This window comes from Drosophila serrata, unplaced genomic scaffold (genome assembly GCF_035046125.1).
Source record: "Drosophila serrata isolate PLE 108 unplaced genomic scaffold, ASM3504612v1 contig_272, whole genome shotgun sequence".
Taxonomy (NCBI): domain Eukaryota; kingdom Metazoa; phylum Arthropoda; class Insecta; order Diptera; family Drosophilidae; genus Drosophila; species Drosophila serrata.
In genome coordinates this window covers 11,661,556-11,677,690 of record NW_028257170.1, presented here as the reverse complement: position 1 = coordinate 11,677,690, position 16,135 = coordinate 11,661,556, and the positions used below count along the sequence as shown (strand labels likewise).

Below are 16,135 nucleotides of genomic sequence, written 5' to 3'. Positions count from 1 at the left end.
ATACTTTTAAGGGTATTATTAATATTATTCTCTAGAGAAAAGGAATTAGGAAGTATTAATTTATGAAGAAAAACTAAGACAAAACTTCCGAGGTTTAAAAAACATTTACTTCTAGTTAACTAATCTTCTTTAATACAAGTTTTTATTTCAAATACTTTACCATTTCCAATTGAAAAATGTTTATAAATATTCAAAAAAATTATTATTCAAAGATCATACGCTTTTTTTTTACATATAGAAGCTGAAACTAAAGCTGTTCTTAACATTAAATAAAAAAAAAATATATGATGAACTAACAGAAAAAAATATTAGTATAGAATATGTTTGTGACTTTTAAATATATATATTCTTTTAATTCAAGAAAATTATTAATCTCCAGTTACTGTTTTTATTTCGAGTGTATCCAGCTCTGCGGGTGACATTCGTAGTCTGTTTGTGTTTGTGTTGCCGTTTTCCCCGGCAGCTCCAGCATTCCATTTTCCAGCCCTCCCAGCTTTTCCTGCCCCTCGGCCTGGTGCCTCTGTCATTGCCACCGTTCGCTGTTTTCTGTGCCTTTGAAATCAGAATCCAGTGGAACTCCCTGCGCCTCCGTTAATGGCTTTGTTATGCTAATTTTTTGACGCCTTCTGGCCATCGGAGTCGCCTGTTGGCCCTTGTTGGCTTTTGATGCTGTTTCTTATTAATTTAATTATAAATATTATTTTATTTTTTTTTTGTCTTTTCCGCTGAACATTTATATAATTTCATGGAAATTAAAAACAATCTCTGTATTTAGATTGTAATACAATAATTTCCGAGCTGAAAGGCATGTTTTCATATAGTATCTTATGCAAATAAAGTATCTATGATTGTATAAATAATATTATATTACTAACTTGCTAAACCCAAGAAAGAATGGTATTTTTTTGTTCAAACTACATGGCTTCTATCTATCCTAGTTGGCTTTTACTGACCTAGAGTCCGTTTACTTACAGCTGTGACACATAATGCCATCGATTTCATTGGGTTCCTCCATTTTCCTGCACGTGGTTCCCTCCCAAAAAAAGTGAAACTCTGTCATTTGGTGAAAGGGTCTTAGCTGGAAAGCCCTTTCATAAGCATCGCATAAATTCTTTGTCAATTGTGGCAAATTTTTAGCCAGAGAGATTGTCAGTCGTCCCCTCTGCAATGCCTTGTTATGTAGTTTTCCAGTTTTCTCGTTCCCTTTTCCCTCTAATTGTGCCATGTGAATGTGGATGCGAAGTCCTGAAGCTGTAACTAGAATTTGATTGTGCGAGCCAGGAGAGTGCATTGATTGGATTAGCCCTGCCAGCCATGTGGTTGGTCATAAATGAAATGAACCTGAAGACCAGTGCATGAAATGGCAAAAAGGAAGTTGTGACACATTGCGGTAATTGTAAAAGAATTCTTTACAATGACAATGGGAATCTTTGAGATGAGGGAAAGGAAAAGTACTTCTGACTAGGTTGTGAACAGTTGTGCAATGATGTTTGCTTGAATTAATAAAAAAAAGTATCAGAGACTTGTTTGTATGTTAACATGCATTAATATTTCCTAATTTAAATATTATACTTTTAAAAATATCAAAGATTCTTTTCACAACAGTTGTCAATGGGTTATATTTGTAGTACATCTTCTCCATCAACTCCTTTTTTATACATTTTACATTTTGTGTTCATTCTGTTTGGAGCTTCCCAGTCAATGTTTCTCCTTTGGAGCTTCTACCATTGTTTTTTTTGTCCAGCTTTCTTGGTTGGCCTGTTTGCTGGCATGTGGCTTAGGAATGGCTTACAAGCTGCTTCCTTGTTTTTTCCTGCCTCTCCTCGTGACCCTGCATCCGATTATCCTGCAAGTCTCTATTCTCTCCTGCTCCTTCCTTATTTCTGCATTTAATCCTTCCAGCTCACAGTGGCCTTATTCATGATTTCCAGCTGGTTGTAATGGCATTCTTTAGCTCAATCAAACAGGAAGTGAATACGCATTGAATTAACAGTACAATATTCGTATTTTTGTGGACGCCTGTCGGAAAATCCAGTTGAGTTTTATAATTAAAATTCCTCGAGTCCGGAATAATCCCCTTTGCACATAGATGCATTTCGTGTAGAATTTAAATGGCGTTTTTCCAGAGCGAGTGTATGCTTGTGTGTGTGGTGAAACTGAAACTTTAGACATAAAAGCCAGACCCCTTGAAATTCTTTTTTCCCCTGTCCACCCCTCGGGGCTTTATTGTTGCTGCTCGGCTCGGCTCGGCTAAAACCGTGCAGACATTTGGACGCAACTACTTGAAGTTTTATGCCCCGTTTCTGCCCTCTTTTTTCCATTCTCTGCTCTGCCACATGGGAGGACTTTATGGCTCATACGTGTGGGCTCCTCTCGGAGCATATTGAAAACTCAGCATTGTTATGACTTTGAAACAAACTGAGGGCGAAAGCATCCTTTCGCCTTAGCCCTCAACTTAATGGCAGGTGCAAGCAGAAAAAATAAATGGGCGGCTGAAAAAGAAAGCGAGAAAAAAAGAAAAGAAATGAAAACTGTTATCGGTCTGCGTGCTCAAAAGCGCACTTGATTGCTCAAATCCTTTGTGTATCCCCTTTTAAGCCTTTTGTTTTCCATTATGCGCCGGAAGTGTTGTAAACACTTCAGCGCAGGACACGGGATAGCAGCCAAAGCCACAATAACAGTAACCCGAGAAAGACCAAAAGGGCAAGGAAGTTCCAAGTCCAAGACAGCGTCTCAAGCGGCGACGGGACTTCCTCTGGATTCTTTTCTCTCTACACAACAAAACATTTTCATCAAGTTTGTAAAAGTATTCCAACCTCAAGACTGAAATATAATACATTCTAACATGTCTCCCATAAGGGAAAGAAAGAAACAAGTTAAAATCATTTTCCATGTTTTAAATTCGAAAAGTGAAAGGGTCTTAGGACGTTTCCAGATTAGTTTCCTGAGTGTATATGTAAATGCGCCGACATTTTTAATATAAACCAAGCTGGAAGAGGAGGACACACGGAAATAAAGCATAATAATGTGGCATGACAATCAGAAGGAAGGGAGATGGAAAAAGGGGCGGCAGGAATGAGAAAAGGCGACGCGTGCCAAACGGGAAAACACTCATAACGCTTCGCTCCCTATTTTCCAGCTCCCTTTTCTTGAGATTCAGACCCTCGTGGGTTTTCTCTTGTCAATATGCTTCCCGCTCGACTTGTGCTATAATTGTGACCTCCCTCCCCGGAACTATGTGTGTCAGCGAGGGTTAAGGAATGAAGATTATGCCAGCCGGGACACTTTCAGTTACTTAGCTGGGGAGCTTCTGCTGCTCGGGGACCGAAGGACTGAAGGACTGGATCTGAGAGGCTTCCTTCCTTCCATTTTTTTCCCTCTTCTGACTCCGTTGTTTTTCAGCAACTTACAAGTGGCCAACGAAAAGTATCCCAACTGAAGCTAAAATAATTAGCTGGGGAGGCTAAGCTGGAATTCCGGAAAAATGAGAAGGCCACAGGGGAAAGCTCAAAGAGATAAAAGAGGAAAGTGAGCTGGGGGGAAAAGGGAATAAATTAAAAAGAAAGCAGGCTAAGGGATAGGCTAAATGCTCGGATATATTATTAGAATTGATATGGAATTGCATTTAAATGTCACTGAGGGGCAAGAATAAAGAGTATATTATAGTATTTTAGATACCAAGTGTATCTGCTCAGATAAGAATCAACCAACTTTAAAGGATACTCTCCTTATGGCTGCTTAGTCATTCGTGCACTTCCTGATGCCGAAAGACATTACCCGTCAGCTCGAGTTCGCACCACTCATCTAGGTCAGCTGGCGGTCATTTCCTCCGACTCACCGCCAGCTCATTTTCCGGTTGACAGGACCGCTTTGATTCCAGCACATCACCTGACAATTTGTTGACTCAACTAATCTTCTCCTCCTCGGTCCATTTCCGTCCCCTTTCAGATGCCCGGAATGGGGAGACGTCACAAGCACTACCATCATCGGCTGTGCGGTTCATCTTCATCATCCCAGCTGCAGCGGCTGGTGGAGCTGCAGCTCCTCCTGCCGGCGGTGCTCGTCCTGCTGCTGGCCACCACCCTCGGCCTCGCCTGCCGCGTCTCCGAGTTCTCGTGCAAGGGCAGCGGGAACAGCGGCACCATTTGCGTTCCCCTGGACAAATACTGCGACGGACGCAGCGATTGTGCCGATGGCAGCGATGAGCCCAAACATTGCTCCGGTGAGTAAATGCTGCCAGCTGCTGTTATCGTTTCCCACTCCCACCCCACCCCTTTTGCAAACAAAGTACAGTGAACTATCGAAGAAACAGACTCAATTGGAAAACAATAATGATGAAAATGTATTATTACATTTTAGCACTTTATCTTTGAAATAACAAATTAAATCAATACATATTTTTGACATATCTATGAATCAAAACATTTAAATGGTCTTTAATATTTTTATCGAAGTAAAATGAGTACTTACATTTTTTCTCCGGTTTATTGTCTTTAACTATTGTGTAACTGCTGCTCACATTATTCTTTTTATTTATTTCCACCGACAGTCTGCAATCGCACATATTATGGCGATATTGGACGGACCTACGCCATAAAAGTGCCAACGCCACAGTGGAATAAATTGCCGTTCCTCTGTCACTTGACATTCACAGCATCCGGTCATGATCAAGGCGACATTGTCCAGGTGCGTATGTGGGTGTGGGATACAGGTGGCAGCGAGTGGGGGCTTGCCAGTGTTGGGTAATTGTATAAATGTACCACAATTACTTAGGTAGTTATAAGTACCTTGTTTTACATTTTAAGTACTTAATTTTTAGCAAGAAAATGATTTTGGATTGCTTTCCAAATCGCTACAGAAATAAAGTAAATAAACTTAAATAATTTTTGATTCGTAAATTCTTAAATGATAAACGATAATTAATACTTATCCTCTCCTTACGGTACATAAAACAAAAAGAAACAGAATTTTTTGACTATCACAACTATATAAATTACGATCCATGAGATACTTAAGGTGGAAAATCTCTAGGATATATTATAAAATTTAAATGCAAAAAGAATAGGTTATCTTTTTCTTAAGATATGTTTTGTAAGGGTAATATGTTACATTTATAAATAGATACTAAAAAAGGTCAGATGCAAATTTTGAGAGGCAGAGTCCTACGTTTTTCACTACAATGATTTAGGTATTTATAGTATTGTTTAAAACAGTTCCATAATTGGAAATCTTTATAAATTAAAAATCTATTTTCAATAAATTATTAGTTAATATACCATGTGTTATTTAAAATATTAACTATACAAACACCTACCAAGGCAAAGCACAGAGATTGCCATAGCGTTGCAAAGCATGCAACATCATTAAAAACTTTTAAAAATATATACAAAACTGACCACATTCTTTATTGATTCCAAACCGAAACAAACTATTTTTTGTCCAAGAATACACACACCTTTTTTCCTTGTGTATACATTTTCTTTTTTTTCTCCCCCCGCCACTGTGGACTGGTGGTGCTGAGTGCGTGGAGTGTTTGTCCGGCTTGTGTTGTTCTCCGCTCCTCGTTGTCCGCTCGTCCCTCTGTCCTCCGTCTGTTGGCTTTAGTGTGCCGTGGGCCAAAGATTAGCCGTGCGTCAGCGACATAAAAGTGCAATGCACACACACACACCCATGCACTTGAGTGTCCGAACGAAGGGGAGGCTCTGCCGGAAGAGAGCACTCTAACGAGAACCAAGAGCCACACATACACACACACACACACACAGGAGGCATTGTCAGGAGACAGCGACACGCACAAATGCACCGCCGTGAAACATTCCGAGACACATCCGCCCAGGACTCCCTCTTCCAACAATAGCCAGCCTCCGGATCGCTATATATATGTATGTACATATCGCATGAGGAGATGTCTGGACCGGGCATTCGCACAAGGTAGTATATATGGGATCTGTCTGGAATTGAGCCTGACTGATTTGATACCAAGGATTACAGGAGAAAACATTTGGGAGTCGAAAATAAATGCAAAGATTTGTAAAAAAAAGGTTTAGTCTCAAAAATAAATAAAGTAAACTTCGGTTTAAACCTTATTTACTATATTTATGAAGATACAAAACCGTTCTGAACACAACATGATTTTAAAAATTCTTTATTATAATCTAGTTAAGAAGCAGATTGAATTCAACCTATTTATACAAATATCCTTATTATCTTCCTAGAAATTTTTATCCATGGCAGTAAAAAGGGTATTCAGAAAGAGCTTATCTATTATTTAAGGCATAGGCAGGGTATAATGCCTTCATTACTCGCCTCGTCGGCATATCTCATGACATTTTTGGGGTCCAGGCATTTGGTGCGTGCTTAATTAGGACTTCCAGCGATTGCAACTGAATCCTGGCCTTCCTGTCCACACGTATTATTTAAGCGGAAAACTGGTCTTTAAAAAGCCCTCGGGGACTCCGAAGGAGACGGATGGACAGAGGAGATTTCGGGGAAAATAAGCAAACAAATCGAGCAGCAAGGCAGAGTGGCAGAGCCACCCACGTTGACAATGAAATTAGACCCGCTTCAAAACATTTTTGGCGAGCTGTCAGAGAAACGTCAATTTCAATTTCGAAAATAATTGATTTCCCTTGCAATTTGCGTAAACATCGCAATGAGCAGTTGAGTCCCAGGAAGTGCTAGTCAGCAAATCTGTTCCCCCAGATCCCCTGCCACCCCATTTGCTCCTTGAATTCCCCCGCCAATCCGCTTGGGTGTCTCGCACATATTTCTGAGCAAGTATTTGGAATGATATATGCAAAATGTTCCTCCGTGGGCTTTGCACCTTGCACAAATCTGTCAGGCATAATTTATAACTTTTTATTTTCTGTTTTCGCATTTGTAGACCACATTTTTTGGCTTGAACGTGGTTACACAAGGAAAAATCAATTATATTTTATTTTATAACATATCATACATATTTTTAGAGTTATCTTAACTTTACTTAGGTACACTATAAGGACCATTTTTCAGATTAGGATGAAGAAAACATCAAGGTATCAGTAATTATTATTAACTAATTCGTTGTATTATAATAAAAACAATCAGAGACCCACATCCTTTAAATGTCAGATTTCACACTTCATAATGAATACTAAAGAATTTTATGGTTTTAAACGCTTTTAGTAAGGTTTAATAGGTTAAACTGCTTAACAAAAATCGATACTTCATCGGTTCAATTCTTTTCCGTGTACAATTTTCTGTTCAACTCTTCATAGTACCATATAAATCATGCGGTTGGCTTTCCCTTGGCTTCACCCATTTTCCCCGCCCTCCTTTCACTTTTTTATACATATATATTTTTCCGCTGCTCACTCTGGTGCGTCTGTGTGGGAAATTGCTTGAAATAATAATGTTAGACACTGGGGAGGACGAGACGAGGTGCTGCTGTCTGTTTGTACATATTGATTGATGATTGTCAGCGAGAGTCCCAGACCTTCGGAAGGGAGAAGTTTAAATTGCCTGGGACTCCGCGCCGTTTACCCAAGGGCTAATTTTTAATGGAAATACCTTAACCCAAACTCCGCAATATGTTTGCTTTAATGTAAGGGCCGTTAGCGCCAGCTATTTTCGTAATTTAAGCGTGTTTTTCATGCCCTCTAATGGACGGGAAAATATATACAACAAATCAACCAAAAAGAGCTGTTTTTTTGGTTGTAAAAACAGACAGTACTTTGCATAAATCACGTTTTTTCTTTCTCATAATTAAACAGAGTTTACCATGCACAATTTTAATTTTTTCGAACCCTTTGTTTATTTGGGCGTGGAAATTTATATTTTTCATCTACGTGTTTTTCTTCATATGTATATATATTTTTTGTAACAAATGTATTTTTGTCTATATTTTTGTTTATATAACAAATATCATAAAATTGATACGATCCCTGCTCAGTTAGTTTTCACTGATGAAGTTTAATTTAAAATCTGTAACCACTTTGGTAGTTGGGTTCTTAATGGTTTTATGGCGTTAAAACACTTAAATAAAGGTCTAATTTACTGTCATAATAATATCAAGAAATTCTTGTTTGCAGTTGATGAATAGTTTTGTTAGGGATTCACACTTTGTCACAAGAGCAAAAGGAGAAAAGGCAGCATAAAAAAAACTTTTGGGAGGGCTACAGTGTACATAAACTTTGCTTCTTCATTTCCCCCGGAGAGTTTCCAGGATTCCAGGTCCGAGTCAGAATTTGCAAATTCAAAAGTTTTTGCAAAAATTTTTCGCTCCAGTCCAGTTGTCGTTTCTAATGAAGCCACAAATGCCATGTGCGATGTGGGCCCAGCCTATCGTCAGTTCTCCAGTTTTTCGTCGCTGTCACTTTTCCCTTTGTTTAATATTTCAAAATTGGATGTGAAAATCTCTTCGGCTGCGTGGGAGTTGGGAAATTCGGCTAAATGAAAAGCAAGTGGCTGCCAAGTGAAACCTGAAGCTGAACCCTTTTATTGGACTTTTCTTTCCAATTTTCGACACACACATACACATACGCATTTATTTGCATATTTTATTGAGAAAAAAACATGCGTACACGGGAGTACATAATGTACATATTGCATACCAGATTAGACACTTGACTTTCTGCCGCACAACTTCCTCACTTTGACCTTGACTTGACTCTCCACCCAGGGGGGTGTGAGTGCGGTCTTCCCTTCTTTATGGCCAATCAAATATGCAAACAGTGGGCGGGCACAATGAGGCATGGCAAGTCCTTAACATTTTTCGCAAATGGAATTTCATTTGCATAACTTTAGGCAAATATAAAATATAGTTTTAATACCCTGGAAAAGCTGGCTAAACTAAGCTTTAAAGGATTTCAGGAATGCTTAGAAATGATTTACTTGCGGGAAAACAATATTAAAATGTTAAGTCTATGAAAATCTCAACAATTTGACAATGTTTCGAATGAATAAAGTATGTCGTAAGACAGAAAGATAACTTAAGCAATTCTGATATTTGATTATTTCTTTCAGACAAACATGTCTATAAGTTTGAAAGCAACATAGTTACATTGCATACGAATTCAGAATTTCATCATTCCCTCATAGTTCATTTTGCTAAGTTTTTAAGATCATAAATATTATTGTAAAATGGCTTAAAATAGAAATGTACATAAATTGCACTGCCTCAAATGATGTTTTTAAGCCTTATATTGAATATATCCTTTTTTATTCTTTCAGATAATCTTTGATGGCTTTACGGTGGGCAGGTTCGATGAGGGCATGGTCGACACGGACGTGGATGGTTACGAAACGAACCTTAGTCCCACCGGCGAGCTGCCCGGCTGTCCCGAGGGCTTCATGCAGGTGAGAGTGCTGGAATTCCATTTATTAAAATTCATGTTACGTGATAATAAAAATAGTTTGAGGGAAATTGTGTCCGGGAGCTGGCACTCCATTTGCCTGCGTAGGGGGTTGTAATTTGATGGCCCACTAGGAGATGTGGGCGGGGAAAAATGGGGTGGCCTTGCTGGAAGCTGGGTGGTAAATCCCGGCCAGGACTTTGGCTTGTCATCATTGGTAGCTTTCGTCGTCGTCCTCGTCCTCGTCCTCGTCGTCGTCGTCGTTCGATTCAATCAATGTCCGAGTAATTCTGTAATTTTCTGTTTGGTTCTCTGTTGACAAATACCACATTAGCCCGGCAAATTGAATTGAATGGTGCGCCTGTGTGCGTGTCTCTGCCAATATCTGTATCTGTGTGTCCCGTCGATCCTGGGACTGAGTGCTGTTAGTGTTGTTGGGTCATATCCATTTGCTTGTCTCTGGGCCAAAAAGGAGAACTATTTAACATGTCCTCTGAGCTGTGTGGTATATATTTTTATCGTAAATGTTGCGGACACATTTAGTGAGGAATGGCGATACTGTGCTCAGCCAAAATCCTGGTCAAATAAAATGTAGGAAAAAGCTCACCAAATCCCTGTAATTGACTTGTGCAATATGTTCGAAAGGCTCCCTCCGTTTCGTTGCTGTATCTGTATCTGTGTCTGTATCTGTTTTAGTTTTTGTTTCACTTTGCGAATCTGCATCTGTATCTTTAGCTCGGTTTCGGGTTGACTGGCTCAGCTTGAATCGCTTTTGATAAACTCCAGTCCGTTTGTTCGTTTCCCAGGATATCTTAAGCTGTTTTAATTTGGGGCTTAAATAAAATGTTCGCACTGGAGTGCTGAAATGCAAATGGCGAAAATAAATGTAGTGTTGCTTAATCTTGTGTTCTAAATAAATTTCATGACAACGAAGTTGGAAGGATATATTATGCACACGCTGCATGTTTTATTGAAATGAAAATGAGTCCAATTTGTTGGGGGGAAATGTTAATTTAATTGAAATTGGATTGTTTAATGTTAGCCAAATAAAAGTAAATTCAATTTTAAGTTAACGTGTTAAAAGTTGTACTTATTGATTGTCTATATAATATAGTGTATATATCATTTGTTTTATGATTTCAAGCCCCATTTAACTCCTATTAAAGGTATAATAAAACCCACTAGGATTTCGTGGATATTTCCAACTCCGTCCCATAATCTGTACACTTTTCCGGGGACTACAGATTCTCATTGGATCCATTTTCCTCTGCTAACTAGGGAGGGCTTTTTTAGCCCGACAGCGGGTCCGTTGGAAAACCATAAACCTCTATTAGTTTAGCTCCGTAGGCTCGGGAAACCCGTCCGTTTTTCCCCATGGGCCGTCCATGTATCTCTCCCGGTCTCTCTTTGTGCAACAATAAATTTTAACAAGCGTGGGGCGTGCACCGACATTTTGCGGTGCTCGTCCCGAAAAACTGGGAAAAACGGGAGCTGCAATACGGGATATGGAATAGCCATCCAGTGCAGTCGCCTGCACTCCTGGGCTGTCCTGTTGAGGTTTCATTTGGCGCTTGACATGTGTACGGCGTTGAGGGATTTCCGCAAAAGGACGAGGGGCAAGCCTCTAGTTTTTATTGGCGCCACATTTTCCGAGAGCAACCGTAGCCATGCCCTTTCTGGGGGTATTTATATTCTTACAGGCGGCGCAATAAATTTATATCAGTTTCTATTGATATCAAAGATATTTATTTACTATTTAATTATTAGCTGTATTCCATACATATTGTATTATATTGGGTTTAAATTTAAAGATGCATAAATGTATCATTTTCCATTATTTCCATTAACTTTGATTTAACTTGATATGTAAATATTTTCTAAAAGATATGAAGATATGTCCTCAAATTTAAAAACATTTATTAAGAAGCAGAATGTGTGTAAAGTACAATTAATTTGATAAACTCATTAAAACGATAAAAAATGAAATTTAGTTGTAATATGATTATTGCAGATTCTCTTTCTTTTTTTATTTAATATATTAATAAATAAGCGCAGCCTGAATACTTTGCTTTGCAGAGTATTTCAGAATTTTATTTAACAAACAAACATTTTCTTTCTGTTTATTTCTGGTTTGCTTCTTGCACATTTTGTTTTTACAACGAATTTAAATATTTTAAATTTTTTAACGCAACCCGCGCACTTTTGTTCCGTTTTATCATTGCAGTTGTGTATAGACTCGTAACTAACCGCAGGTTTGTGTTGTGTTTTCCCCCTTCAAAAACTCCATTTCCATCGAAGCCGGTATTTTTTTTCGCCACTGAAGGCAATTTTAACTGCTGACGCGGTTTTGTAAACTCCTCCCCGGCCCCTCGATCTGTATAAATAATGCGTGTCATGGCCTGGCCACATAAATTCTTGACCGAAACGGAAAATTTATATCCGCTGCCTTCCCACATATACGTTTATATATGATTTACCCTGCGCCGGGGCAGGCTCAGGTCCAGCGCCCCAAAGTTTCAGTTTAATCATTTATTCAATTTAGTTGGACATTCTGTCTCATGCATTTTGTAGCAGGCCAAAAGGGGAGCAAAGCTGGGCTGTCCTTATCTTGACCTTTTCGGAATTATTTTTAATAATTCAGCAAACAATCTTTGGCTGTCGGAGAAAGCGGAACGAAGGACCTTAATATACATAGATACAAATCCTGTAACTAGCATAAGTTTTTGTTCTAGGTTGTATTTAAAACAGTACAGTACAGACTCTGTATATGTGATAATTAAACTTACAAATAATTCATTTCATCAGTAATTAATTAATTTAGTTTAATTTAGGAGGTATTGCGATAGTTATTAAAGTCCTGCAGGACCTCCTGCTGGACCTTTTAGATATTTGCTAATATTGCTTATCATAAATAATAAAGTTTATGCATAAACGTATTAACCTAAATCAACAGCAACAACAAAGCCAGCAGCAGGGTGGTACGGAAGGCTGTTATCCTTGAGTGTCCTTGCGAGAGCAGCTTGGGCAAATGATTCAATATTTGACAATCATAACAGCCCCAGCCCTTCGCCTGGCTTCCTCCTTCCTGCTTCCAGGCAAAGGACAACGGCAAGGAGTGAAAGCAGCTTGGACCTGCTTCAGTTTGTCAATAGTTTTTATTGGACTAAATACATATACACATATAATACGTATACATTGTCTAACAACTTTGCCTTGGTTAAGCTCATAACTCAACATTGACCACACGAAAGTTAGTCGAAATTTACGATTTTTGCTGAGCAAAAGTCTCTCAAGTTTCGAGCATTTCCTATGCTTATTTATTTGCTCGTCCCCCGTGGCTCTGTATTGCAAATTAAAAGCCGTCACGCTTAAATAATGTATGTGTAATATGCCGAATGCTTTAAATTACTATAAATCAAATAGGCAGCGGCGACAGTGGGACGGAGCGGGTATTATGCGCTTAAATTGTTTCACAATTAAGTTGAAACCAGCACGACGGTGGAGTTACATCGTTGTCCTTTGTTTATTGTTGGCAGATTATGAGGCGAGAAGGATTCAGCGGATGCCAGTACATCAGCAATTCAGATAAAACTTTTATCGCACTCAGTATGTGCGTGTCCTGCGTTTCAGCGATATCCTTGAGCTCCGAACACTGTCATTCAGATATTTGTGGGCATGTCCGGAATTTATTCAAGAATCATTATCATTAGGTATTTCACAGTTTAACTGTTTTTGGTTTGATCATTTTGAACTAAATTTAAGTTAATTGCACTAGCAAAACTAATTAAGCAGAAGCGAGATTTAGTTTTGAAGGGACAAACCCAAATACTTAAAATATTATGCTGTTAAGGATTTACACCTACGAAGTGAATTTTAAATCTGTTAAAATCAAAGTTAATAATATAGAAAGAGATGCAACCCATTTTTAAATTTTCCTATTATTCTTTCATTACAAAATGTTTCGGAACCTGACCTTGTTCCTCTCACAATTAAATGTCCTTTTTAGTTCCAGCATCATGAGACTATTCAAACTGATATGTGAGCAAATGTTTGGCCAAAAAGTCGGCCACTATTAGCCTTGGCCTAATCAAATAAATTTACTGTATAATTTAACCAGAGGGCGAGTGCGGGTCAAAAAATATTATGCTACAATAATAATTCAATCAATTTAAAACCAACACAAAACGAGGCAGAAAAAGCAAGAGCAGATAGGGCAACGATTGAGGAAGCGGGCTAAACGGAGAGAAAAAGGCACACACACAAGGACGAATATCCAATAATTCGTTATGAAGTCGATGCTAATAACGCTCCACTGCACACAATGGACATGATGACGATGATGAAGTGGAACGACCAATGGGGTAAGATGGTGGGAAAACTGTGTGGAGAGGGGTAACAGGCAGATGCACTAGAAGAATTTTCAATTACATTCAAAACCAGTTCGGTAAATTCAAAACCACTTGAGCAATATTTGGATACATCTACCAATGCTTTAACATTCTAAATTGTGCAGCTTAGTGTATAAACATCTTGAAGTTTTAAAGTACTCAAAGAACATTTTACACATTGGTTATTTTCTCCAAGTGTAAGGAGAAGAGGCCTGTGTCCAGGACTCGAGCAGAGCCTGCAATGAATTTACACAAAATCGAAATCAGAAAATTACCATTATGCCGGTCAGTCAAGCCTGCCTGTGGCCATCGCCTCCTGCCTCTCCAGCTCCTGCTCCTGTTCTGGCTCCTCCTGCTGCTCTTCCAGCTTTTCCAGTCCAATCCACCAGCGATCCCCACTCATCCTGGTTATGGGCTAGAAGAGGATGGCCAATGGACTTGCCCTGGTCATTCAATATGACAGCAGCAATGGACCGACTCGACTTCAGTGCAACTGCAACTCTAACCAGTTACAAATATTGGCCAGACCTCGATTGGCGACTTTGCAATTACAGCAAAAATTGTTGTTTGGGTTTGGGCCAGCCGCAGGACATGTCCGGGGAGAAAGGACACACAGAAGCCCTAAGGCTCGTTGCTCGTCGGTTCAGTTCAAATAACCCATTAACTAAAAACTTAATCAATTGGAACCTCAGTGTAAATGAGCTGCCGTCGCCGCTACCGCTACCATTTTCCAATCCCCACATTTATCGACTGGTGGCCACTGACCCAGGCCGCAGGCTGGGGGGAAAAAAATGTTGGAAAAAGGACAGGGCAGTGTCCTCCGCCTGCTGGTATAGGCAATATTAATGCTGCTGCCTATGCGACCAGGCTCAATAAATGTCAGTTGTCCTGGGGCGAACAGGGGCCCTAGTATGGGTAGAGGATTTGTATTTAATGGGTTATGCTTCAGATACATATAGGGTGTACGAAATTGTGTGGACATATAAATACTAACTTTACCTTTGTTTTAATGATTATTTAGGATAGTTGTACATAAAAACATAGGTAATATGAATGATTGAAATTAATAATATTTTAATGATTTAATCACAATATTTAGTGAATTGGTAAAATGGTTTCTTTCTCTCTTCTCATACTAGAGTAATTTTGAAGATATCTGTTAGTTTTTACCTTCCCTAAGAGATGCAAATTCTTATTGACTTGCTGAGTAAGGATTTTATTTATTCAAATTTTTGTCGTGTCAAAGTATAAAAATTTTTTGAAGTAATATAAATAAATTTACTGCATTAATGGAGAAATCTTTAACAAGGCTTATTCGATATATTCTTCTTCCTAGTAAAATTCTCGCTCCCATCTGGCTCACGATTTTGGTTTCTGTTAATAATTTAACCACTTTACGATTGGCTAGCTTTTGGGGATCCTTTTTGGTCACAATGTAAATACATTTATGGGCCAGCACTTGCAGTGGCAATTCGCATGGCTTGCTGCCCGGCGTTGTCGCGGTGTTGTTTCACCTGCTGCTCGCACACCTTCGACGGTGGCCAGCAGTTTTTCGCATACATAAAATACCTGCCCAAATGCATGCCGCAGTTCTTTTTGTCCTGGGTGCCAAGTGCCACGATGCGGAGGCAGGGCAAGGAAAACAATCAAATATTGAGCGGAAAAGGTGGTCGTTAAAATACAAAAAGGGAAAAAAAGTCTACACTGCCCAGCACGCACTCATAATCCATTAGCCCAACGCCAGATGGCCACCCGTAACGTGCGTTTATTAATTTTGTATGCGTTTTTCACTTACCCAGTGCCAATAAAATCAATAAGAGTGTACGAACTCTATAACTTAACCCAATTTTTTAATGTGCCAGCCAGCATGGGAGCGACCGTGTGTGTATGTGAGGCTTTAAATGTTGCGTCACAGCCCTCTGCAGGACTATGGAAAATTGCTTTTAGCCCTTCTGTTTGGCTGTTTCTGTGGGCGGGTGACCAGCGAAACAAACTTGATTTTTAATTAATTAAATTTTTATTTATTTACCTGGCAGCTCAGCGAATTGGGACGCCCATTCACCGGTGGCTCCTGGTGCGGCAAGGCCACAGGACCGCAATTGTACTTTAGCGAAACATCCACGGTGACAGCGTCAGTGAAGGTAAGTGGGAGTGTGAGTGAGGCAAGGACACAAAGCAAACTTGAATATTTTAAATTGTCAGAGTTTATAATTTAAAATTGACAGTGACATATAAAGCAAAATTTTAACAACAAAGAAATGTTTCATGTCTCCGAAATTTAAATAGTTACGTTCCTTTATATTAACTCACAAATTTTACTTTAATTACATGAGTTTTGCTACATACTTTACCTATTTGGCTTAAAGAGCACACAGCAAAGTAAAGAGCTCCACATGTCCCATTGTAGCCATATCG

The 16,135-nt window shown here is 39.1% G+C and overlaps 1 protein-coding gene and 1 long non-coding RNA gene across 4 annotated transcripts in view; one reads left to right on the top strand and one right to left on the bottom strand.

Annotated features, from left to right (window-relative positions):
• LOC110190152 (uncharacterized) overlaps positions 1-16,135 on the top strand; it is a 74,582-nt gene that overhangs the window by 15,296 nt on the left and 43,151 nt on the right. The window contains exons 2-5 of the mRNA XM_020960489.2: positions 3,949-4,222; positions 4,550-4,686; positions 9,211-9,336; positions 15,757-15,861. Coding sequence (XP_020816148.1) covers positions 3,949-4,222; positions 4,550-4,686; positions 9,211-9,336; positions 15,757-15,861 — 642 coding nt within the window. The remainder of the gene's footprint in view (positions 1-3,948; positions 4,223-4,549; positions 4,687-9,210; positions 9,337-15,756; positions 15,862-16,135) is intronic.
• Positions 10,484-16,121, bottom strand: LOC110190153 (uncharacterized). 3 transcript variants are annotated; one of them, XR_015272051.1, is made up of 4 exons: positions 15,750-16,018; positions 15,516-15,686; positions 13,996-14,626; positions 10,484-11,008 (listed from the first exon to the last, which is right to left on the bottom strand). It is a non-coding gene; the product is annotated as an uncharacterized LOC110190153 (long non-coding RNA). The 3 variants fall into 3 exon arrangements; XR_015272052.1 differs by lacking the exon at positions 13,996-14,626 and having other exon boundaries at positions 15,750-15,987; XR_002319987.2 differs by lacking the exons at positions 10,484-11,008; positions 13,996-14,626 and having other exon boundaries at positions 15,554-15,686; positions 15,750-16,121.